General features: G+C 42.5%; 1 protein-coding gene and 1 long non-coding RNA gene across 5 annotated transcripts in view; one reads left to right on the forward strand and one right to left on the reverse strand.

Annotated features, from left to right (window-relative positions):
- Positions 1–26,746, reverse strand: part of JMY (junction mediating and regulatory protein, p53 cofactor) — a 46,911-nt gene extending 20,165 nt beyond the window's left edge. For all 4 annotated transcript variants that reach the window (XR_014539623.1, XM_083576053.1, XM_083576054.1 and 1 more), the window contains exons 1-5: positions 24,629–26,746; positions 13,450–13,623; positions 9,809–9,959; positions 7,423–7,592; positions 1,549–1,714 (exon numbers count right to left, since the gene is read on the reverse strand). Coding sequence is in view for 3 of the 4 variants with exons in the window: in XM_083576053.1 (XP_083432179.1) it covers positions 1,549–1,714; positions 7,423–7,592; positions 9,809–9,959; positions 13,450–13,623; positions 24,629–25,621 (1,654 nt within the window). In the remaining variant the exon portion in view is untranslated. The remainder of the gene's footprint in view (positions 1–1,548; positions 1,715–7,422; positions 7,593–9,808; positions 9,960–13,449; positions 13,624–24,628) is intronic.
- Positions 1,839–5,971, forward strand: LOC310744722. The gene is made up of 3 exons (XR_014539704.1): positions 1,839–2,687; positions 2,823–2,936; positions 4,877–5,971. It is a non-coding gene; the product is annotated as an uncharacterized lncRNA (long non-coding RNA).
- Positions 26,747–27,091: the final 345 nt, after the last annotated feature.

The raw sequence follows: 27,091 nt of genomic DNA on the forward strand, positions 1-27,091 counted from the left end.
GTTGGTTTCACTCGTCCAAGCAGCCTGTCCACATCCTCGGAGGTAACAGATTGGAATTGATCCCACGCAACTTGACTAGACAAAACTCTAGCACTCTCCCGCCCCGGCCCTGCTCCCACGGTGGAGTCTACTTCTTCCCGAATCTGAACAATTTTATCTGCAAAAAACTTTGCAAAATCATTGCAGGAGAACATGTGGCCCGTACTGGGCCCCGATGTTGCAGGTGGTTCCGCTAAATTGTGAACCACCTGAAAAAGTCTCCTGCTGCTGTTTTCTGCAGATGCAATAGAGGCGGTGAAGAAATTCTTCTTCGCCATCGCTATCGCCACTTGGTAGGCTTGATGTTGAGCTCTAACCTGTGTCCGGTCAGATTCGGAATGAGTTATCCGCCACTGGCGCTCTAGCCGTCTCAACGATTGTTTCATTGCCCTCAGATCCGTGGAAAACCACGGGGCTGTCTGGGCTCCATGCAATCGGAGAGGCCGCTTCAGAGCCAAACAGTCAATAGCCCTGGTTGACTCCACATTCCAGCGGGCCACCAGGGAATCAGCTAAAAGGCCATCAACATGGGATAAAGCATCCCCTACCACTTTCTGGAAACCATTTGGATCCATTAAGTGGCGGGGGCGGACCATCCGAATTGGTCCCACCTCCCTGCAGAGGGGATGGGTCGCAGAGAAGTCCAGTTGCACAAGGAAGTGATCTGACCATGGCACTTCTTTCGTTTCACTTTTACTTAGTGTCAGATCACCAACATCCATAGAGGTAAACACCAGGTCCAAGGCATGTCCGCGGCTATGGGTTGGGCCAGACTTATTCAGGGACAGCCCCATGGAGGCCATGCTTTCCACGAAGTCCCGAGCGGCCCCTTGTAAGGTCATGTCGGCATGGATGTTAAAATCCCCTAGGATGACCAAGCTAGGTGTCTCCAGGAGAACATCTGCCACGACCTGAAGCAGCTCGGGCAGGGAATCCTTGGTGCAGCGGGGAGGTCGGTACACCAAAAGGAATCCTGTACTGCCCCTATTGCCCAACTTCCAGAACATGCACTCGGAAAACTGGGTCTTCCCAATAGGACGCCTGGTGCAAACTAATGACTTCCTAAAAATCACTGCAACCCCCCCCTCCCCGCCCACATGACCTGGGTTGCTGTGCGTAAGAGAAACCTGGTGGACAAGCAGCGGCAAGGATTGTGGTGCTCGAACCGACTCCAAGTGTGGCAAACTCCATTCAACACAGAAGTTACATCTCTCATCACCCTCAATAATACATTCAATTTATCCAACATTTTGACTCCAACTAGGACAATCTTTGATACCTCAGAAGGAGAAAGAAATCAAAAGCCAAACAGTTAAGGACACAGTTCTGTCCACGCTTACCTGAAAGTGAGCCCTATTGAATACATTTAGATTCACTTCTGAGTAAATATGCATAAGAACTGGAGTGGGAAATTTGCAGCCACAGGATAATCTCAATAACCAACTTGTACTACAGCTGCCTATGGCATATTGTTATAAATAATATACATGTAAAATGAATGTATGTCACCTGAAATAAGTCTTTTGATGCTTTCAAGTTGTGCTGTCAGCAGCAGTTCTTCACACTTCAAAATTTCAAACTGTACTTCATACAACTGAAGTTGCAGGTCATAATAATCAGATTCAAGTTGATCCAAATGGGCTATGGCTTCTGTGCCACCTTGTAAACTCTGCATCTGAACAGGAAATATATAATAGTTACAACGAGATGACCTATTAAATCTTAACTCTGTCACAAAATGTTTACAAAGCCTCCTATCAAGAAGTATTGTGAAGTTATTGAGCTTTATGTGGGGGGGTGTTATTGGTTTGTTGTTTTTATTTTAATTATGTCTTTGTGGTTTTATGATTTGATTTTATTCTGTGAACGGCCCTGAGACCTCTGGTTATAGGGCGGAATATAAATTCAAATCAATCCATCCATCAATAAAATAAAACAAAACTATTTAAAGGCATTTTAAATGAAAAAGTACACTAATACTACATAAACCTCAGCTTCGTATGCATCATCTAACTCTCCCCATTTTATTCATAGGGACTTATATCTCCAATATGAGGATAATAATATTGACCTATATTGCAAGCCTTTTGGAACGACCGAAATGTACATAATCACACTGAACCCTTGGTGTGAGCTGTAAAAATGCTAAGTGTAACTATTGTTTTCTAAAGACAGCCACACAGAAATTAATTTTCACACCGAAAAGCTTATTGGAATAAAACAAGGGCTGAAGAAAAACAGGACACTTTTTTTCTTCTGCCCCATGAAATACACCCTCACTTTTGGCAATTTTTCAGACTGCAGAAATGGGAACAACAGTATTTGTATAGAGGGAAGCCTCCCTGGCACACATTCAGGTGCCCCGATGCACATGATGTTCCCTTGGCACTTGAATTTCAGGCAGCAATGACATCACAGAACGAGCTCTTCACAGCCCCCAAAGGCTGCTGCTCTGGTACCAATTATGGCAAAAAGAAAATCTCCCAAGTAAAACAATGACACTGCCACACAATTATTTTCATTTCCCCTTGCTAATATTGTCGCACAACCAAACCTGACTAGCTACATGATAGCAAAGAAGGCATCAGCTATGTTTTTAAAGAAGAAGAAGAAGAGGAGCCAAACCTGCTGTGAACCTCTCTGAAAAGGTAAGCTTTGGAGAAATCTACTGAAGAATTTTTTTGGGTTACCAAAAAAAGCCCTATTTTTACAGTAAGTGGAAAATGTTTGCCTGTGAACATGCAGTATAGCCCTTTACGCAATGTCCTAATATTCTATTCTAGGTACCTACGCTGTTTTACACATTTAGAGAACTACAAAGACTACTTGATGATTTGGCGTTTCTAGCTGTCATCACAAAGACAAGGCCTGGCAGCTGAACTGCAAAACAGGATCTGGTATGCCTCCAAGAAAACTCTTCACTGTTCCCTTTCACGCTATAACTACCCATATTCTATGTATTTATATACAAGTTCTTAAAGGAAGAAACTAACTGTGCTCACGGGTTTTAAAAAAAATAATTTAAATGTATTTGGTATCAAGTAAAATAGAAACTCAGTCTTGTTTTCTTCCCTTGCATCAAAAGTCTTCATCCACATTGTCAAATTAGGACCCAAAATCCAGCAGGGACTGCTAAATGATGCAAGCAAGGGACAAAAAAATCCCTAATTATGTTATTAACCACTTTTATGTGTGATAGAACTACAACAATCGTCAACATTAATTCAGTATGCCATTTTCAAAGAAGGGACCCAAATTTTAAGCACAAATAGTTAAAGCAGAATTATCTAGCAAAAGAAAAGCACACTGGAAAACATTTTAAAAAAAATGACAGCATATAGGACACTATGGCAAGATTGCAAAGTGTAACACAGAGAAGGAAGAGATATCAGAGAACCATCAGTTCCCTCTATACCGCATGACACAAACCAGAGGTCCAAGAACCAGAGAAAACATCCAGGACCAGATTTAAAGAGGCAAGTAAAGGCTGCCAACAGATGCAGATCCAAGGTGGGCCTGGAGTCTTCCCAAAGTTATTTTAGAAGGAGCATTCATAGCAAATATCCAATGATCCATTCTCTGGATAATGTCTAGGAGTTCTCCAGTGCCACCATGGGATGTGCCAAAGTTCAGCCCTTGAGGACGGGAAACACTCATCTACCCATAAAAACTAGGAAGCAGGAATAACCTTTTAAAGTACCTTTCTCCCAAACATTGCCTCAGCTAAAGCATTGTCAATTTTATGCTTGGTAAAAGTGGTTGGAGTAGCCCATATAGACCTTGCACATTTCCAGTGAAGAGGCATTATTTGAACAGGCAACAGAGGTAGCTGCAGCCCTAGTAAAAAGAGCAGTAACATTAAGGGGTGAAGGGAGATACTTAGCCTCATATGCTGTAGTGATTCAGGCACTGAACCATCTAGATTCTAGACCATGTAGAGAAGGACATCTTTTTACCCAAAGTTATGGAATGAAAGATGAACAGAAAGTCAGATTTCTGAATTAGCTAAGTTATTTAGAGATATATTGTGAGAGCCCTTCAAACATCTGGTTAATGCCCTGGCCACTCTAATGAGAGAGTTTAGCTAAAAGGAAGAGAGCAATTTTTCCTGCAAACAGTGAAACGTGGAGTTCACTTTAGGCAGGAAGGAAGGCTCAGTTGGCGAAAATACTGAATCCAAATGAAAAATGCAAAAACAAAACAAAACATCCTACCCACCCAAAACTATTGGGCAGGACCTCAAAAAATCCTCCTGTTTGTTCTGAGTTCCCAGAATGTACTCAGTCTTGTGGGACGGGAGATTGGACTCCCTGTGCATTGAATGAGGCCTAGTTCATTCTCCCCTGCACCTTCCTCAGTTGATCTGATGTATTGTCCATAGGCTAACATGGGTGAAGGCAAAAGAGGCTGCCAAATGACTGGAGGGGAAACTAGATGGTCTTTTCCAGAGCCCCTAGGGGCAATATTGAATATAAAACAATCAGGGCAGCCAGTGGATGTGACGAGAGTGGAACTTGGCCCATGGCACAACTTTGATGCTGGAAATCAGGAGACCAAGCACATTTTGTTGGCTAGATTGTCGCAATTAAAATGCATCTTGTATCTTTAAACATTGTATTAGTCAGATGGCAACCCTAGTAAGCATAAGCACTAGAGCGCAACTTGTGTATTTGGCAACCTTGTAAGTACATGTTTCTTAGATAAATTTATGTTCAAGCATTACTTATAATGCTTTTAAGAACATGCATCTTATCTCTGTATTCTATTATATCATTTTGAAAGTTAAAGTTGCATTTTCAACCCAGTTGGACTGAAAATTTGTTTGTGAACTTTGCAGAACAGAATGTAACAACTTTGATAAGAAATAATACAAGCCTTAGTGACTTCATGGAAACCAGGAGTTACATATGTGTTTTTATGAGAATGATTTCCCTTAAAGAGGGCTAAGAAGCAAAGAAACAGATGTAGTCTAGCAGATGAGCGAGCTGGCAATTTGGACTTTGCTATGAACAAATGGAGGATGTTCCTATGCAAGCGTAGAGAACAATATTGAAACAATTCAAACCTGGATCTTGGCAGAGATGAATGATGTTTTCACAAGCCAATTGAAATTATGGATTCTATGGGAAAGAACTTTTGTATGCCACAACACATGACTATAAAAACAGTTCTCTCTCAATATCAACTCAGGGGAAATATGGGGCTGAGACACCAATGGTGGAGAAGATCAAGTAGAACCGAGAAGGCCAATTAGAAGAAGCCAATTGGGAAATGAATTACAATTTGAAGAAAGGATTATAATTCAGAGAAGATTTAAAACTGCAGAAATCCAAAGAGGCAGCAAGTATCTGCAGGCCTCATGTTTTCCCTATTTTTTTTCTTACAAGATCTCTAGCTCAGGTCTTTGGGGTGTGGGTGTACTCCATCCTCTGTGTGTGAGTTTAGGGTTAGTGTGCTGGGTAGGGTAGTATCTTCAATCCAACTTCTATTTCCCTTTTCCTCCAGAGTCAATCTTCACAAGGGAGAGAACACCTCACTGGGTAAGTATTTTTAAATAATAAAGCTTTGGGCCTTCATTTTTGGTCTGGTTGTTTGTCCTTGTATTCCCTTGCAAAGGAAGACCACCGGCTGCTATCTCTGCATTCCCTGTGCAAAGAAATATCCTGAGCTATCTGTTTTTCAGGCCTGATCACTTTGACACACACACATAGAAATGCTGTTGTTCGAGGTTTACTATCCAATTCCATCCCCAAACTGTGTTGTAACAAGTACCTCCCTCGCTTGAAGCAACAAAGGGGACCTGACCAGCAGGTTGTCTAGATAGGAATAAATGTGAATACCTTGCAGACTTGATGCAACACCTTTACCATCATTATCTTTGTGAAGACTCTGGGCAGTGAAGCAACATTGAAGGGTTGGGCTTTGAATTGAAAGTCCCTAGAATTTATTTTCAGCAAATACTATTACACAATAAGGATGGGTGTATGTTAAAGAAGAGTGCCTGGCGTACCTACATTTGCTGCCTCATCAATCTGTCCTCAGTTAAAACCATTGGTGGAAAGGCAACAAGTATTGGAAAAGTAAGAAGGAAAGCAGAGGCAGGGAAAAGAACTGGGGATAGAGCTGAAACAGCAGTTTTTACATTTCTATCATCTGACCTGTCTATTAACAGCAGCCTTAATCCATGGTTATACTGAAGGCCTCTAGCTTGTCACCCAGAGAATCTATGTATATAATAGCATGCACATTTATTTAAAAGAACTAATGCAGTAATTAACAACAAGCATGTTGAAACAACTTGTGTGCTTCAAACTTCCAATGAATTACTGAAGGTAGTATTTATTACCATGTCTGGTAATAAATTTCAACATGAATAAGCACTTTCCTTGATAAATGTCCCTCAAAATGTTCAAGAGAATCAGAATCAATTAAGTGAGAGAGACGTAAGTCAGATTTTGCAGTGAGTCAGTTGTACAAATCAGTTCATGTTATTCCTTCTAAAATGGAGCTCTGGGGAAAAACAGAAAATGCTCAATATTTTTCTATATTGGCTGCAAATGGAGACTACAGTTTTAAATGATGCCATCAATGTGTATGGCCACTTCACAGAGTTTTATAATCAAAAAGATTGTTCCTGACTCAAGAGTTTATAAGCGGCATTTTGACAACATGGAGACAGTGGAAAGAAAAGGAAGAAAGAAAATGTGTTGAGTGTCACAATAATCTAATCACAAATGGGGCACTCCATATTTTGAAGTGATTTTTTTCTATACAAGGATAACTTCCAAGTGGGGGAAAATATTCATACTATCTTGCCATTCAAATTTCCATAGAAAGTAAATCACAATTAGCTCCTGCATTCTTGAAAGATCATAGAATCATAGAGTTGGAAGAGACCACAAGGGCCATCGAGTCCAACCCCCTGCCAAGCAGGAAACACCATCAGAGCACTCCTGACATATGGTTGTCAAGCCTCTGCTTAAAGACCTCCAAAGAAGGAGACTCCACCACACTCCTTGGCAGCAAATTCCACTGTCGAACAGCTCTTACTGTCAGGAAGTTCTTCCTAATGTTTAGGTGGAATCTTCTTTCTTGTAGTTTGGAACCATTGCTCCATGTCCGCTTCTCTGGAGCAGCAGAAAACAACCTTTCTCCCTCCTCTATGTGACATCCTTTTATATATTTGAACATGGCTGTCATATCACCCCTTAACCTCCTCTTCTCCTCTTCTTTACATAAATACATTTATGTAAAAATTAAAAAAAATCCAGTCTCTCCAATAAGTCAATGTAGTAGCGGATTTTATATTGTTTTCAAAGCAGTTTGAGGTAACAAGCCAATTTATTTTTGTCTTTTAAAAATCTAATTACTCTAAAAAATTACCTCTTCTTTTAACGCATGTTTCTTCTGTTCCAAACAGATTTCTTTTGCTCTCATAAGCTGCAAAGTCTCCTTAGACACTGCATACTGAAGCTTTTCCATTCGTTCCACTGCTGCTGCCCAAGCTGCCTTACCAAACTTTTTCTGGTCTGCTCGCATTCGATCATATACAGCTGTAAAAAATGATTTTTTTAAAAACAGCAGATTTGTCATATATGGAAATGCTTCATATTTCATTACAAAGCTTGGACTTAAGCATATGTTTGTGTACAGAAATAAACCAAAATCTTTATTGCTTAGCCAAGGGCATAATCCTACACAGGATCAGACAGAGAACTTTTATGGGGACTAAGGTTGGGCAGGTATGGACATAAATTAATTTACTGCCCCCTAAAGAAAAGGTATGGTATATCCAAAAGCTACTATATATTTTGGAAAATGATTTGTCTGTCTGTCCATTTGTTCTCTATACATTCGGACACCTTGGCACAAGAGTTTCCGAGGTGAGGGTGCCACTCTTTGTCAATGTTTGGACGCCAGACACCATTCTGAATCAAGATGATGGACCAAAACATGAATTTGGTTGAACTTTTTCGGTATAGGTTCAGACGTATCTCAACATAACATCGCCAAACACAGCACGAGGGTTCCTGAGGGTAGCAAACTTTGTCACCATTTGGATGCCATTTTGAATCAAGATGGAGGACGGAAACGTCACAATGTTTTACGTGTCTAGCAAATTTTGAATAAGTATTTTCAGATAACCTATTTTGCTGTTTAGTGACAGATCCTGAGAACAAGGATACATTTCACAAAGGTTTTACTTGTGAATGAGATATTACATTGCTTCTTATACTGCATCATTCTACAAGTTAATTAATTCACAAGAACAATTAATTAATTAATTAATTCACAGGAACATTAATTAGCAGGAACAGGCTAATGTATATGTTAGAAGTTTACAAAATCCCTTTTCACTTTGTTAGCAGCCTATAGCAGCAGTAATGTCAATATCTTTCAACATCAATATCATTTTCAGTCCGAATATACAAGTACTCAGTTTACAAATCAAATCACAAACCAAGCATGTTTTTTAAAAATCTAAGGGATCTCTCCAAATTTAGTGTGAAATCTCAATACCTCAAAACTGAGAAAGAGTTGCGTAATTGGGAGGCTATGAACACAAGAAAGAATCGGACAGAAGGATGCATAAATGAATATCAGGGCCTTCCAATCCGAGAAGTGGCTAGTACACTATAATGCATAGAAATACTATCCTAGGAGGAAGGGGGAGAAAGAAGAGGTGAGGAGGAAGGAAATGACTCAATTAAAGCCTATGACAGCCCCTTTCCCTACTGCTATGAACCATCGTGTAAATGTTTTTGAAGATTTTGAGGAAAGAAGGAAACTGTGTAAGATTCTCACTTTTCCAAAATGATTAAGCTTCAAGAGCCAAGAACCATTGAATCAATCCACACTGTCCATATTGTACAATGGACTTTGTACAAAAGCAGCATGACTGTCTCCATGGAGGCAGCCCGCCATCTTTTTCCATACAATGTTCTTGGGAGATTCTCCATTATAATGCAAGGAAAAATATGGCTGCCTCCCTGGGTACAATACCATCTCTCTCATTCTCTCTCCTTCTTCCTTAAACAGAATCATCATGTTCCATTGCTAGCATGGGGAACACTGGACCCATTTTAATGCATTTTTTCTGGCCATCCCAGACAGCTAGTATGTGGGTTTTTTAAAAATAATAATAATGTAATGTTAGATTTCATATTGTAAGTACTTAATGAAAAGAATGTGCTAAACCTGTACCGCTTTTTATAATCCACATGGAAGGGCAGATTTAATCTACAGATGAATACACGTGAAAAGTGACACAAACCAGATGAAGTCTTATTTGCCCATCTCTGTGGGTTAAACCACAGAGCCTAGGGCTTGCCGATCAGAAGGTTGGGAGTTCGAATCCCCGCGACAGGGTGAGCTCCCGTTGTTTGGTCCCTGCTCCTGCCAACCTAGCAGTTCGAAAGCAGATCAAAGTGCAAGTAGATAAATAGGTACCGCTCCGGTGGGAAGGTAAACGGCATTTCCGTGCGCAGCTCTGGTTCGCCAGAAGCGGCTTAGTCATGCTGGCCACATGACCTGGAAGCTGTACGCCGGCTCCCTTGGCCAATAAAACGAGATGAGCACGCAACCCCAGAGTTTGTCACGACTGGACCTAATGGTCAGGGGTCCCTTTACCTTTTATTAGCAATTCATAAAAAAGCAATGACAGTGATTTGAGACAAAGTAAGAAGGTGCAGCTATAATCATGTAAATAAGACTTCCTAGTTCTTAAAAGGCCTCTATTGGAAAACATGAAGTAGTAAAACTCCATTACCTTTCTGTGCTTTTGCTGTTATTTCAAAATATTTAACAGTGAGGTCTTGAATAGAAAGCACAGCCATGTGGGCCTTCCGCTGCCAGTCTGCATCTTCTTTTTGTAGACTCTCAATTCTTCTAGGTCCCAGGTAATCATTCTCTATGGATATCTGAAAATAGATCAGTACATTATATCCACCATCAAAGCTTAAAAGCTACACAGAAAACTTCAAAAAGTTAAACTGTTTAACAATTATGATATAGGTGAAATAATTTAATTGGGAAGGACAGATGAATGATCATGTGCTTTCTGGAACTGCTTAGAAATAACTTAGGGAGATAAATCTCACGAGCAAATGTTTCCTAAATTATTTGCTCTTAGCTACTAATCTGAGTAAGCATTACAGCATGGGTAAATCTTCATAAATTTGCATCAGATCCAAGCATGAGAAAGGGACTTTTTGAAGTGACAAGCTCAGTCACAGCACACGCATTTATTCGGACATCTGTTGTCTACCAATGGAAGGACTCAGGTAATAGGATGAGAGCCATCCTTTAGATAAAGGTTTGGAAAGGTGAACAATACAGCTTCTTGCTGAGAATTCACAAGCAATCAAAGCTCCCACAGAATGCTACTGTCTGGAAGGAGAAATTTCCAAGACATAATTTGTACTGAGAGGCACTCTGCAAATCAAGTATCACATGAGCAGTTGCGCACAAATCCCACTCTACTTCTAATGAAAAGCTTTTGCAGGGGTCTGCAACTGTAATATATCACTTTTCTGTGGGGAGAGCATGCTTAACTTGGGCTGTTTTTCCTCACAAATGAAAATGATTAGCATGTTACTATGGATAACATGCCATTCATATATTAAAAGCATATTTTGGCATATCTCCCAATCTCTACCCCTTAAATGATCTAACTGATTTGGTTTGAAGAGATTTATAAAAAGGCGTATTAGGCAAGCAATCTTACTCATTAAACACAATTATACCCTGTGTTCCCTATCCTTAGAACACTATAAAAATGTTAGAGTGCCTAAATTTTTAACTATTCCTTGTACAAAGGACAAGAGCAAAATGAAACATCAACTTATCTTTGCTTTAATAAAGGTTTTATTACACTGGTAGGTGAATTCGTGCTATGGAAAATTTGATTGGTTGGTTCACAAAGTACATCCACGGAACTGTCTTTTAAAGATATTAGTATTGTTTCAGGATTTTCTATATGAAATGTGCTTGCATGACTATTAAAATTTAAATCAAACTTCTAAAATGGACTCTGGTGTCTCCTGCATGATTCCAGCCTTTGTTCAAAGAAAGAGGCTTCTGCGGGAAAATACCAGTACTTTGAAACATGTAGGCCAGTGCCCTGAATGATAGTCAGGGGTGCCATGGACAGCACCAGCCTCTGACCCTCTTTCCTCCTCTCTCTCTTCTGATGCCCTCCTGTGACTCTGCCTCCCAAGGGCTTGCACGACTGTTTATTGCAGCAGCCCTGGCTACAAGCTCCCTAGGGAAATGATGCCTCTGGGGCTGGCCAGGGGGTGCTACCCAGGCCCCTGTGGGGCAATGTGAGGAGGCACCTCTCTTTGGGGTGGGGGGGAGGCTCAAAGACCGGGGTGGCAGCTGCAGTGGCTCAGAGGACGCCCAAGGAGAGGGGAGAGGAGAGGAGGCTGAGGGAACACTCCAAATGGGAGGGTGTTCAAAAAAGGGTGAGAGGCTGCCAGTTCTGCAAGCAAGGGGTGACATAACTGGGTTCCTGAGTCCCACAGGGGTGCCACAGAAAGAATGTAGCTGGTCAAGGGAGCCGTAGACTCAAAAAGGTTGAAAACCTCTGATGTAGGTGATTAGCTACTAAAGAAGAAGAGGAGGAGGAGTATGGATTTGATATCCCGCTTTATCACTACCCGAAGGAGTCTCAAAGCAGCTAACATTCTCCTTTCCCTCCCTCCCTCCAGATGTTGTTGGACTATTACCCCCATTAGCCACAGTCAGCGTGACCAGCAATTCAGAATGATGGGAGTTGAGTCCAACATTTGGATAGCACTATATTGGCTATCCCTGTGCTAAAGACTCAAAACCCATAGTTGAAAAGGTAGAGCTAGAGGTGTGTTTCATCCGTCGCAGGCAAACTTTTTGAAAGATAAAATAACCAAGCATATTGAAGGACAAAGAACAGGCTCTGCTGAAGTGGAATCAACACTCAGACCCTGCTTGTGGGCTTTCCATAGGCATCTAGTTGACCACTGTGAGAACAGGATGCTGTATGAGATGGGCCAATGGCCTGATCCTGTTCTTATGTCCTTAGAGGCGTTTGCCTGTAGTGGCTGTATGCAAATGCAGACAGGTACAGAGTGAAACATTTGCATATATCAAGAGTTCTCTTATCTGAGGCAATGAGGGTAAACATACCTCAAATGAGAAAGGGGGGGGGGGTACTTCACTGTTCAGTCCCTTGCCCTGCCTTGCATAAGTCTTTGCTCTAAACAGTCACCTACAGCATGAAGCTTCTTGTGTCAAGGGGTTCGGGTACACTCAGAATAACAGTAGGACAAAGCACTTCAGTAACACCTCAGGTGGTTAATGCTTCATTATAAGAAGAGTGGTCCCAGCCACCTTGTAGGAGGCAGTCATCAGATCAACTCTATTAACATTAGAAGCCCTCCTTTGATGGAGATTATTGTAACAACAATGGCGTGCTCTGGTCCTGGCGTGCTCTGGTCCATGGGGTCACGAAGAGTCGGACACGACTAAACAACTAAACAACAACAACATTGTAACAACTATAAATATCAACAACTATTAGCCAGTCACAAGTTTTCCCTTTGGGGGATATTTGGGGATTCTACAGGTGGTAGAGCAGAGCTTTCCAAACTGTGTTGGAACACATTAGTGCGTCGGCTGCAGTATGTAGGTGTGTCACGCGAACACTTCCCGCACTCCTCCCGGGACTGGAAAGGGGTTAGTTTAACCCCTGGTTTGCTAGTAAAACTGAATTAATGTGTCATGAAATGATGCATGTCTAAAAAGTGTGTCACCGACATGAAAAGTTTGGAAAGCTCTGTGGTAGAGGATCAATTTTAGCTTTTATAAGCACCATTAACTATCTGGACCCATTCTGATTTGGCACCCAAACACAACTATTTTTTTACACAGCAGGTCAGTGGCTTTTTATTCTTCAAGACTTCTAGTCACTGGCCTGTGGTTCTGCCATTTTCAGATGTTCACCTGACTTTTACTAGATCTCTATTCTGCTGCATATGGCTGCTGCTACCTGTACTGTTTTTATTGTTTTAACTGGGCCCATTTTTATTCTAAGTCACTCTGGATATTTTAACAGGAAAGCAGCACAGAATTTAGATCAATCAATAAAAGCAATAAAAATATGGAATTCCAAATAAAAATTCCAAACTCTCCAAATCCATGCCCTAATTATAGATCAGATAGATAAGACAGGCAGAACATACAAGTAAATACAGAACTCAAACTTTCAAGAATTTCAAACAGAACCATCACAAGGTGATTTGAAAATGACCAAAATTTATAAAGACAAAAACAGATTATGTATAAACACATGTAACACCTTTTAAGATTTATATTCTTTGTTATTTTTCAAAATAAATAAATTTGAATTATAAGATTTGTGTTAATGTGTACCTTTATCTGCTGTCTTCTGAGCATTGCAAGTTCCCTCATATCTCGGAATGGCTGCAGTAAGTACTGATAAAGTTCCGTAGTTGCTTCAGCAAGAATGCTATATGCTTCATCTTCCATTTGATATAGTTCAAGCAGCTCTACCATGCTTTCTGTATTCTTGTGTTTCTCTAGGAGCTAAGTAAAGAGAAATAATAATACATCAAAGCATAAGCACATTCTCCTGCTATCAAAATAAAACCAGATATAATGACTAACTTTTTCAAGTTTTGTATTCTGATATCTCGGTGAATAGCACCAGTTTCACTTAATCCTACTCTCTCTCTTTTGGATAAAGTTATTAAACTAAAAAAGGGTTAACAGGGCAATCCAACTTAAAAGTAAGCCAGACTGAAACCTAAAATATTTGATCTCCAATTTTATGTCAAGCATGTAGGAAGTACACAGCGTTAGGGAGGCATTCGGAATCATGGTCTGACAGAATGAGAGGAGTCTGAAACAAGCAAATCTCTGGCTGGGCTCAGTCTGGGCTACAGCTCCTGAAGTCCCTCATCCTGTCCAAGTCAAAAAAAAAAGCTGGCATAAGCCTCCTAAAAGGGGTCTGGTGGCACAAGGGGAGACTTACTCCTATTCCAAGCACTTTCCACTCAGTCATGTGACCTAGCAACCCGGTGGAAGTTACAATGGCAAAAAGGGTAGAGTAAGTCAAATTCTACTTTAAAGTCTTTGTTCCCCTCTGCCAGGCTTGGGCTGGCTCAGCCAGCAGTAGCTTCACTCCTAAATGGCTTTTGAAATAGGGGTAAGTTACACCAGCATAATTTACCCCAGTGTAAATTACACTGGCTTCCTTTGGACTGTTATGCCCGTATATTACTTACAATTCTATCTTTAAGATTTTTTTATTTTTATTTTTTGGTCATTTAGCAAAAGACATACTATTAGGGACACGGGTTGCTCAGTCCCTGCTCCTGCCAACCTAGCAGTTTGAAAGCACGTCAAAGTGCAAGTAGATAAATGGGTACCGCTCCGGCGGGAAGGTAAACAGCGTTTCCATGCGCTGCTCTGGTTCTCCAGAAGCGGCTTAGTCATGCTGGCCACATGACCCAGAAGCTGTATGCTGGCTCCCTTGGCCAATAAAGCGAGATGAGCGGCGCAACCCCAGAGTCGTTCGCGACTGGACCTAACGGTCAGGGGTCCCTTTACCTTTTATACCATTTCGACATTGCACTAAGTTTTTTGTTCTTTCTGTTATAATAATAATAATAATAATAATAATAATAATAATAATAATAATCCATCCTGCTTCAGAAACCTCTGCAAACTAATTTTATGTAGAAGTACTGTATATAATATCTGTTCTGCATCATTTCTATGTTCTCTACAATTTCATGATGAAATCTTCCTAAAGTAGGAAACCTAGTTTGATAGAGAAAATTTAACAAGTAGAAACTAAGAAAGCCAATTTGTTTTTCCTAAACTGTCCAGAGCTTGATGATGTATAGTCTGTCTGTAAATATTTAAGACGTTGAAATATCTCACTGTTAAATAAGTAGTAAAATATAAAAATACAAAGCACGATCTACTCCCAAGAAGGTACAGCTGCCCATGCACAGAGGGACTGCCACAAATCTTAACAGAGTGCGCTGTTCGCATTCCCATCACCTTGTGGGTGCGGACAGATTTGCCACACAAAGTACACTAAACATGAGTAATTTGTACCAGGCAAGGAGCTGTGGGAGGCGGACAGAAGCCTCCCATTCCCAGTAATGGCTTGGGAGATTGCAATGTGGGTGAGGGGAAGAAGCAGGGAACTGGGTTCCACTGAGTCCCATGCTGACCTTTTTGTGCACCTGCAGCTGTGCTCATGAAGAGGTGGATCATACTTTTAGATTAGAATCAGGAAGAAAATTGAAAGCACATTGAAAGCACATTTCCCAACTTCCCAAGAATCCCAGGAACTGTAGTTCTGTGAACTGTTAGTGGTACATTACAACTACCAGGATTTCTTTTTGTGGGGGCAGAAGGCTTTAAATGTATGCAGCCCCAGTTTTTCAGAGGCCAGGTCTACCCAGCTCAGTAGACTCTGCATCCAGGCCTCTCAATCAGGAGATGTACTACAGCAGATATTCTCCAACACTATGTAAGCAAGTATATACTGTACCGCTTACCCCCATCTCATGGTACCAAAACCTGAAGTGTTAGGTCCTTGAATGCAAAGTATGCCCAAAATCCTGCTCAGTCAAAGGACAAGAGCTCTATATCTTTGTTCCTCCATATCCTTGTTCTTATCTTTTAATCAAGTGACTCAAACAACAATGAATAGCGCAAATCATATTCTAAAACCCTGAACAGGAAACAGCTGATCAGAGAGTTTAACTGCCCATACTAAGAAATGCATAGTTCATATCAAGACAAAACTGGAATACAACTTCTCATGCTGTTTTATCTACCAATTGAAATATAAAAACTCTATAAGGCTATGCCTTGATGTTACTTATTTAAAAGTAAAGTGGAAAGTGTAGGTATAAGGGAGAAACAATGTCCATGCCCCTGGCTGCTTTTTAATGGTTTTACAATATGTAATCAATATACAGAACTTAAAGAACTTTCATAAATGCTTAGAGTGGAAATCTTTTCTGGACGGTCATTAAGCTAAAGGATGCCAAGATAAGCATCTGATGGAATTAGAATATATATTCCAAGATAAAAGATGCAAGAAGATACTTGCATTTATTATTTGCACAATATTTCTTTTATATTCTTCAAAGAAATCTCAATAAAACTAAAGCTTCGACTTGACAGAACTGCCTGGCTAGCTCTGCTCACACAGCAGGGCTTTTGTCTTTTGGCTCCTCCCCGAAGCAGAAGTACTCAGCATCTTATGACATACTACTTGTGAAATTAAGTAGAGTTTATAAACAGCTTGCAATGTGGTGTAAAGGTAGAGGGGAATTGGGACAAGGGAGTGGGAATTAGGCAAAAGTGTGCTGTGTACACAAACCCTCCACAGTTGTAACCACTGAATAAATTGTTACACCAGCAAGTTATGGCCTTAGGCTATTTTATGCTGCAGTACCAAGTTTTAAAACGAAAGACGAGGCATAAAGAACTTCTCTAAAATATGCAAGGCAAATTTGTCAGACCAGGACACATTTTGTTTAATATGACATCTGTCTGACCCACATGGCAGCAACACTCCTGAGACATTATTCATTACTTTTTATCCCATCCATCATCCATCCCTCCATGGAACTTAAGAGTGGCTTTTTACCCTCACACAAATCAAGGCAGAGGAACAGAGACATATCTGAGGCCACACTATTTTAACCTGGATATACGTTCCAACCCTACTTATTACCCACTGTTAAAATATTCACTACTTGATTTGACTACCTTGCCTAGGTAGACAGAATGTAGATTATACTATGCTCTCAAATACTCTATTATATTACTATTTGTAAATATCAATTATTTTTCACCAGTAGCAAAAAAGTAGACATACAGTGGTACCTTGGTTGAAGAACAGCTTAGTTTATGAACAACTTAGATTAAGAACGCTGCAAACCTGGAAGTAGGTGTTTTGGTTTGTGAACTTTGCCTTGGAAGCAAAACATGTTCTGCTTGCTGTTGAGTGTGTTCCATTTGTAAATTGAGTCCCCTGCTGCTATGGGCAAGCAAACTTTGGTTTAAGAACGCTTTGGTTTAAGAACAGACTTCCGGAAAAGATTAAGTTCGTAAACCAAGGTACTACTGTATATGGTAACTAAAACTGTGAGGTCACAAACTTGCATCACAAAATAAAGCAAGGGATATACACACTTAAACCATACCCCGTAACCCTCCAGATCAGAGCTATCCCACTTCTGACAGCACAGCTGGATATGACGCAAGAAATTTTCCTCCCTTTGATTTCCAATGAGGGGGGTATTAAAAATCCCCACTATATTGAGGACCACCAAACATGGGATATAATGTTAGCACCAAATCACAGCACACCAAACCTCCAACAGGAAGACCATAATTCAAATAAGACATATGACATGGAGTACAACTCTCTGTCCCTGTGTTACAATATTTAGAGCTGCAAAGGAGAACTTTGCACAAAACTGTCCTCAGAATATTCTGGGACATTATTAACACTTCTCTACCTAGAACCTTGAGAAGTACTCCTGCCTCAGGACTCTCTCGACACAAACAGCCAACACCCCACTCCACAACTAGGACTGCTAGGCTAAGCAGAAGTATAACTTCAGAATCCTCTCCCTTGTCTTCTACCTACCCCTTTTGCCATACAGTGGTACCTTGGGTTAAGAACTTAATTCATTCTGGAGGTCCGTTCTTAACCTGAAACTGTTCTTAACCTGAAGCACCACTTTAGCTAATGGGGCCTCCTACTGCCGCCGCACAATTTCTGTTCTCATCCTGAAGCAAAGTTCTTAACATGAGGTACTGTTTCTGGGTCTGTAACCTGAAACGTCTGTAACCTGAGGTAACACTGTATATGAATATCAAATCTTGTCTGAAATGTACTGCTCTAATGCTGTTCCCTATTATCAACAGCAGGAAGCAGGGTCTTTCAAGCAGAGGAGAGGCACTTATTCCCATACAGTTAAGCTCCCAGTTGGCAAAGGCCAGGCACTCTGTCCCCAACCGTCACCACTGCTGGCCAAATACTCATCAGCAGTTTGGCTTTAAAGGAACAACTGCATGCATGTTCTGGATTCCGCTGCAACCCCCAAGGGATGGATACACGGTAGATACAGAGATATGTAGATAAACACACACACACACAGTCACTGCATTCCTCTCCTTCCCACATGAGAGAGGGGAGCCTGAGGCATAAGTGCTGTCTAAACATACAGGTGGCACCACACCCTCTGCTCCCACCCACGTTCAGCCACTGAGTATCTAGATTCAGGAACAATGAGCACCGGCTGAGGTCTATTGCTCATTCTCCCCGTCTCTCCCTTTGTTCTTCACAATCTCCCCCACAGCTACAGGATGAATTTTACACCCTGTTCTATGCAGGTCCCAAAGGAGATCTACACCATGACCAACAACAGTGACCAGGATGTTCCAGTTATTCCTCCTCCAGTTATTCCTCCTATATCTTAGCAAGCTCAATGAGCGACCGTCATGCAACAGGCAAAGTTGTTCCTACCAATGGCGTTCCTGAGATAGCTCAGGTGGTAGAGCCTAGTAGCATGCTTAACCTCAGGGTCGTGGATTCAAGCTCCACGTTGCAAAAGATTCCTGCATTGCATGGGGTTGGATTAGATGACCCTTGTGGTCCCTTCCAACGGTACGGTTCTATGATCCTAAGAACAGAGCTGGTGCTGGAGCCATGAGTGACACGAAACCTAATATGCTGCTGTCTGTTGAGCCACTGTCCAAGGCACAGAAAACTTGCAAGGGTGACTGATACACGTGCGACTTTTTAGAGTACATTTCATCCTGGATAAAAAGGCATTGACTTTGCACAAATTTTTATCTTGTAACAAATTATTAGGTGGCATTCTTAAACATCTTTCCACAAAAACACATATCCAAAAACTTACTGTTTACAATTCCAAACTTACAAATGGATTTCAACAGCCCTGCTTGCAAAAGAAAATCCCAAAAAAGATTACTAGCTCAAAGAATTACTCTCTTACTGTATTTTTAAAAATGCCACTCCTCTGTGAGGAGTTTACTTTCATAGTTAGTGTTATGGATGCTCAATTAAGAAAAAGCTGCAGTCAGAAACCTTAGTATTTTTAAAAACATAGCCAACATTGTCAACAATAAAAGGAAAAAATGCAGCTAATAGTGTCAGGATGCCCAAGGCTGAAATTGTACGTAATATTGGGGCATTTTGTTTTGTTTGAATGACAGTTCATTATTTCTTTAAAGAAATAAAGTCACTTATCTACAAGAAGACATGTAGCTGTTAGAAATGGAAAGCCATACATACTGTAATAAATAAATTTTAGAGTAAAACTGGGTGAGCAACGTTAGTCCCTAGCCTACAATACTATTTTCTGACCAAGGTCACTACCCTCACTACCACCTTAGGCAGCACCTGTGCAGCACTTGTCTGAGGTCCAGGATGGGAGTCTAGTTAGAATAAAGCTATAAACTCAAACAAAAAAGCAGCCAGTCCCTGGCAGTGTTCCCCAACCAGCTTAGCCGTCTGAGGCCCAAGGCAAGTGTATCCAGCTGCCCTGCTCCTCCGCACAGACCTGCCACTAGGCCCATAACCACTGACACGCACACACATGAAGGATGATTCTCCATGTCATGGGAGCAGTTGTAACAAGCCGGAGCCTAAATCTAGGCTCATGTGTCAGCAGCAGCAGATGACATCTTGGAAAAACTCAATGATCATTGGAATGAAAAATTATGGAATACTATTATAAGAGAATCTATGTTTATCCCAGGAATGGGTTCAGGCAGTAACACTTTATAGGAAGAGAATTATTTAGATTAAAAGGACACAAAGTGCTAGAACTATAGGAACCCAGCAGATGGGCGGAGTATAAATAATAAATTATTATTAATTATTATTATTATTACATCAGCTATTAATAAATCTCTTCGTCTTCTTAGAAGTATACCGTTCTAAACCCAACACAGATGTTTTGTGAGAACAGGCTTGCTGTATCAGATCTAGGCACCCATAGCCTAACACATCTTCCAACAGAAGCTATTCTAATGTGTCTGGGAAGCTCACATGCAAAGTACAATAAGCATAACCATCCCCTATTATTTTTCTCTATGTGGAATTCCATGTGGAATTCTCACTTCTGTGTAAGTTAAAAGAGTAGTTTTTTCAGAAGTGACAGATACGTTGGAGCAGTAGACTATTACAACCTAAGCTCAGTTTAAAAGATTTCAGATGAAGATAAGAAGTAAGCAAAGCATTTTAAGGCCTACCGCCCACACACAACACACGCCACAGTCTTTACCAATTCGGATTCTAGATTACTCTGGGCTTAATTGAGCAGAAGTTTTATCTCTTCTAAAGTACAAATGCAGTCATTAATGCCCATTCAAATTATTGATCCTCTAATAAAGTATTTTAATAAAGATAAAGCATTACAGTTGTTATATAAAATAAAATGACTGCTCTTCACTTACTTATTACATTGTGATTAAAGCTGCAGAAGGATAGATAAGGATGAAAAGCCTGGAGTTACATTTAATAGGTTTTTTTTAAAAGCACCTTGATCTACAATTGTATACGAATTTATACCTATTGAGAGCAATGGGACTGCTGAGTAGACATGTATAGGCTTGCACTGTAAAAATCACAGGTAGAGGAAATCACTTGGCTACTGAGCTGTCCATCTTGATCCCTTGGGCATGTATAGTAGGGGAAGATGGGGCTTGACAACCTGGGAAGGAAAACTCTGATCCTAAACCTCTGCTGCCTTGTGCATTCATGAGAAAGGCTTTGGGAGTAAACCCCAACGAAAAATCTGTAACTGATTCCTTGTGCGACATCTTTGGGAGAAAAAAAAAAGACTAAGGAATAAACCCTACACAAATCTGGAGTAGAATACAGTTGGATGGCACCTTGTATGCCTCCTTCCGGCAACTCCAGCAGTAAAGCTGGTGGCAAATGTATTGCTGTGCTTTCCTTTGGACCACATCAGCAAGGCCAAGAGGGAGGACTTGTCATCTGGGCAGCCAAAGACCTCTCCATACACACTGCCCAGGCTTGTGTGCTTGTGAACACAGCGAAAACCATGTGGGAGGCAGCAGTTATGAGTTACCAGTCTCTGCAGCCACAGAGGGCACTGTGATTTTCCAGTGGTTTGACTTCTTAGTGAAGAATTTAAGCAAATTATGTTTTCTTTTTAAACATAAATCTCCTGTGTGGGAAGGTAGACCAGAATTCCGCTCCCTCTGTCTGACTGGCCTTTTTTTAAATTACTATACTTCCTTTTAGCACAAATCATAGCCATTCTTTTATTTTCATGCCTTGAAGAACATTTACGGTGAAGTCCTCATATTTTATTTGTTTACAATTTTGATCTTTCTAACCTGGATTCTAATGCACTGCCTCATTCAAAAGCATTGCATAATTTAGAAAGATTTAGAATTTAGCAAATAAATCTAGTACAGTACTGATCAGAACAAGTTTTAAATGTTGCAGAGTTAAACTAAATGATATATTAACCAACTGAACAAAGGACTGGAAGTGTTAGCACTCTAAAACAATAAGAATTTTGTTCAAACAAGTTGAGTCATACATACAGTAGAATCTGTCAGTTAGAAAGAGTTTTAGCATAAGTCTAATAACATCACACATTTTTGAATATCTTTGTTTTCTGTAATGTTCTTCATTTGTTTTATGCTAACAAAATATTATCTTCCATTATTATTTATTAAATTTGTACAATGCCCTTCATCAAAAGATCACAAGGCAGTTCACAATATATCATTTTATGAACAATGTCAACTTTTATAGTTTTCCTTTGAAACCAAGACCACATTTTCCTGAAAGTTCTACTAGCTTTTTAATCACACAAATGCCAGAATCCAGTATCTCTATCTGCATCTCTAATCTCTTGAAAGCTACTTTCAAAGTGCAGGTGGCAAAAGTAACGTGGAAGAAAATATATATGAGCTTGGTTAGGTTCGTATTTCAGGAAGAGAACAGAGTCTCATCCTGAAGTATGGAAAAGCACTGCATCAGAATTACACATTAATATTAAATGGCTGTCATCTATTGTTCCATTATCATGGAATAACTTAGCCAAATGAGATATGAGCTTCTTGTTTCAAAGAAAGCCACTATCAAGCGTGTAACAGACAGTAGAAACCTGAGAGCCAAAGGACAGAGAGCTACCTAAATGATCTTCTTTCTTAAATATGAAGCACATTTTAATTAAAGGTGGGTCAATTTACACCGCATACATACGCTAACAGAGATACTGACACCAGATATGGATTAATATTCACTGGGTTAAATTAATTGAGTCACCAAGAGACAAGAGAGCTGCCTTGCAATTAAACACAATATCCTACCCAGTTGGATCATGACTACACTACAGGTTGTGGTGGGTGGCACTGTGGTCTAAACCACTGAGCCTCTTGGGCTTGCCGATCAGAAGGTTAGCGGTTCGAATCCCCGCACTGCTCTGTCCCAGCTCCTGCCAACCTAGCAGTTTGAAAGCATGCCCGTGCAAGTAGATAAACAGGTACTGATGCAGTGGGAAGGTAAACAGCGTTTCCGTGCACTCTGGTTCCCATCACGGTGTTCTGTTGCGCCAGAAGTGGTTTAGTCATGCTGACCACATGACCTGGAAATCTGTCTGTAGACAAACATCGGCTCTCTTGGCCTGAAAGCGAGATGAGCGCCGCAACTCCATAGTCACATTTGACTGGACTTAACCGTCCAGGGGTCCTTTACCTTTTTTTACACTACAGGTTACTTCACATTATTTTGGAAGGTTCCACACATTTGCCTTTGGTTCTTAGCATCTCACCTATTCATGTATCTGCCTCACATTTTCTCTTTCTCCAGAATGTATTTGTCCCACAGAACTACAGTAGAGGAACTGAAATTTTACTGAAGTTGCTTGCTTGTTACTACGGGTGGTAACAATTACTCTTTCCTAGCTTTCAGTGTCAAAGTTTTTAGGCACTTAGGCAACCAGGTGTCTTCCACCATCCTTTTTTTTTTAAAAAAAAAAGTCAGAAGTGAAGTTTTGCATATATTCATGCCAAAAGAATATACCTGTGGCAACTCTGTTTTGAGAAGCTGAACAGTTGTACATGGCCCTAAAAACCAAAATAGAAAGAGGAAACACAGAAGGCATTGGATTTTAACCTAAACTAGTAACTATTCATTACCCTGGCAACAGCATTCCCAGGTCAACTAAATGTAAAATGAACACCAATTAACACAAAATCACAAATACAACAGATTTTCACTAAAGTTAGAAGCCTTCAATCCATGCAGATTATTAAAAAATAAATGAATCAAATCACACCTTTTCTAAAAATAACCACAACCAGCATTTCCTACAAATGCCACCATACAATAAAAGGCATATAATCATCAGGAGAACTCTGAAGCAGCCAAGCCAATGGCTCTAGAATCACACTTAATTCAAGCCAAGCATGGCCTTCACATCATGTTGCAAAGTTTCACTTGACAAGCATGTTGGGCAAACAAGAGTAATTAGTTACTTGGGAAATGAGTGAGACTATTTTTGGTCCTTACCCAACCTCTTATTCCAAATACTGTAAATATATATCTTCATGAAAAGCACAACTAGACAGACTCGTGAGGTATTCACACAACAGAAAAACAAAGATCAAACTCAGAGTCGAAATACTGTGGGCAAAATGTTGGCCCTCTGCTTCAAAACTGACAATGTTGGAAACATCATTCACTAATTATCTTCCTCATTAAGTTCACTAATAATATGATTTCATCCTAAATGGAATTATATAAAAAAATCAGTATCTGTTGCAAAATGATGCATGTAATTTTTGCCCAATTAAAAAAAATACTAAGTATTGTTTGATGTATCGACCACCAACTATAAATCAAGAAAGCACAAGGTGAATAGAAGATATTGACTCACACTGATGCTGATCTTAGATGTAAATCTGACAGGACAATTTAGTTCTGACTGATTTTATTACAATCCATTTCCTTGTATTAGGAATAGTGTCTAGCTAGCAGAATAACTGGCAAACATATCCAAGTACCAGAGTAAACAAGTCCAGTACCCACCCGCCCCACTGACCCAGCCAGTTAAAATAAAAACATATGACTCCTCCTTAAAAAGTCAAGATACCAGTAAGTACTGTATAAGAATACACCAGTTTTGGAAAGATACAAAAAGGGCCTTAGATACAGAAAGCCAGATCCTCTGGAAGTTTACTTGTAAGCACATGTGACTGGCTATATATATATATATATATATATATATATATATATATATTGCATTGGATTCAGCCTTTAGCATCTTTCTGCCCTTCTCCAAAGTCTTATTTCCCCCCATAAAGACTTTACATGATAATACAGTCAGGTCAGCAGCAGAGTTGGAGGCAGAAATCCAACGAAAGCTTATACTGAGAGTAAGTTGCATGGGACTCAGGGGAACTTGCTTACAGGTAAGCAAGCTCAGGATGGGGCTGAAGGGGTTTCTATTTTATCAGCACTGGGGACCTTCCTCACCTCCTGGATGCGCTTGCGGGCCCGCTGCAGCACTTCCTCGTAACCCTTTTGCCGCAGCTCGCTCAGGCTCTCGTAATACTCCTCCGGGTCGTCCGTTTCGGTGAACAGCACCTGGGAGAGGATCTTCCACCCGCAGGTGTCCAAGCAGTGGCCCAGGTAGACCTGCAGCCGGCAGCACAAAGCGTCCATCTCCTCCTCCGACATCTCCGGAGCTCCGAAGAGGACCGTCCACATGCCCGACGGCTCCTCGGGAAGGACCGGCAAGCAGGGCTCCAGCTCGGAGCTCACCGAGCACAGCTGCTGGTGCACGGCCCGCAGGTCCTGGAAAGAGAAGAGGCCGGCCCAGCTGCACTCCTCGCCCGACGGCGCCTCGGTCTCCGAGACGGCCGCCGAAGGCGGCTGCGGGGCGACCGCAGGCCCGGCGAGCGGGGACGGCAGCAGGAAAGCGGCGCCTCCCGCAGGCTCGTCTTTCCCCAGCTCCAGCACCTCGATGTCCTCGGCCGCGCAGGCCGCGGGGCTGAGCGGCGCCTTCGCAGCAGGCTGAGGCCTCCGGGCAGGGCTGCTCCGCGCCCGGGCCGGGCTCCTCTGCGGCGGCGGTGCCTCCGCCACTCGGCTGCCGGGGCTCCTAGGCAACGGCTCGGCCCGGGCGGGAGAAACCGGCGAGCTCCTGGCTTGGCCAGGCTCGGCGCTGCTCCAGGCCGGGCTGCTCCTGCGGACGGTGGGGCTCCCGGGCACCTTGGAGGAAGAGGCGCAGGCGGCGGCGGCGGCGGCTCGCTGGTGCTCGAGGCCGGGGCTCCCCCCGCGGCGGATCTCCCTGGAGCCGCTGCGCTGCCTCTGCGCCGTCCGGTTGTGGCAGGTGATGGCGAACTTGCCCTCGATCTCATTCCAGGCCACGATGAAGACGAACTTGTGCTTCTCCCGTTCGTGAAAGGCGTGAGGCCTCACGGCCACCCAGTCCGCCTCCAGGGTCTCCTCCAAGGCGAAGGTGCTCATGGTGGCCGGGGGGGCAGCCGCTGCCCGCCACCGCTCGGCTCCCTTGCTTCCTCACGACCACCAAACCGGGACCAGGGCGGGAGGGCGCTCAAGTCACTGCCCAGCAGCCTCAGCCATTTTAGCGGCGGCAGCGGGCAGGGAGGGAGGGAACGTGAAGGGAAGGATGCGCTACTGGCGGGGCCGGGTGGGATGCGAGGGGAAGGGACGACGAGGGGGATAGGCTAAGAAGGCGCCAGAGAGTCGTCAGCGACTGCAGCTGCTGCTGCTGCTGCCGCCGCGGCGCGCGCTCCCCTCGCGCTCTCCCGCTCGGCTTTGTTGTCATGAGCCCGGCGGCGGCGGCGGCTCCTCTTGCTGCTGCTGCTTGCCTGCCGGAGACAATACGAGAGGCAAGTCAATACAGTCCCCTCACACAGGTACTTGAGGCGGTCACGTGGAGGCCCCGGATCTGTTTACAAGCCGCTGCGGCGGCGACGACAACGACGAGGAGGAGGCGGCAGCTGCGTTCCGGCTGCTCAGCTCTTGCCCCGCCTCCAGGACTCTCTTCTTCCCCCCCCCCCCTCACAACACACACACACACTGCGCCCCGGCGCAGACGGCGACTCCTCCTCTCCGACGCCAGCCCTGGGTATGGGGAGGCGACGGAGCGGGGGGGGGGCTGCCGGAGCCGTTTGCACAGTCCTTCCCTCCCCCTTCCTGTTGTCTCCGGCCCGACCAGATTGCCTCCTTTCTCCAGTTTCTCCCTCTCCCGCCTGCCAGGAGCGCCTTCATTATCCCTCTCCCTCAAACAATGTTCCTATTATTCAAGCCACGCAGGCAGCACACGTCAGGCTTAGCCTCCTGCTCCTCCCTCGCTGAGGGACTTGCACCGTACCCGAAAAGCACAATAACCTCACCGTCCTCCCAAAATAACAATACCCGTCGCCACGGCCCTTGTGCCTATGGAAAAGCAATGGCGATTGTGGACCTGGTGTGTGCGAATAAATATGGTAGCCCAGCTGCTGGAGGCTCTCCTGACAGCTGCATCTCACAACCGCTTTGCGCCTCACGAGGACACGCCAGCTTTTGCTAGTATGAATGTTGACGGTGGGTGTGTTATTCGGAGGGGGGTGGTATTTTATTCATTGTAAATGTCTATATTCCTAAATTAACTCTATTCATTTCAAATGAGTCTTAATATCCAAACGCTTTGGGAAGGAGATGTGTGCAACAACACAAATGGGCATTCATGTGCTACTGGTCAGGTGGTCAGAAAGGACATCTCTGATTCCCCTGGAAATCAGGAGGACTTAATTTTGAGCTGGTTTAGTCTGTAGAAGCTGTTTGGTACTTCCAGCACAAAATGCCTGTCTCTGATCCTGGAATATATTGTAGCAGCCACACCAATCTCCAAGCGCCGCAAGATTCCAGGGCTCCAGATGCTTACCCAGCTTTGTGCTGCTTTTTGGAATGAGGTACAGCAGAGACTGTGAT

Source organism: Podarcis filfolensis (genome assembly GCF_964270895.1).
Source record: "Podarcis filfolensis genome assembly, chromosome: 11".
NCBI lineage: Eukaryota > Metazoa > Chordata > Lepidosauria > Squamata > Lacertidae > Podarcis > Podarcis filfolensis.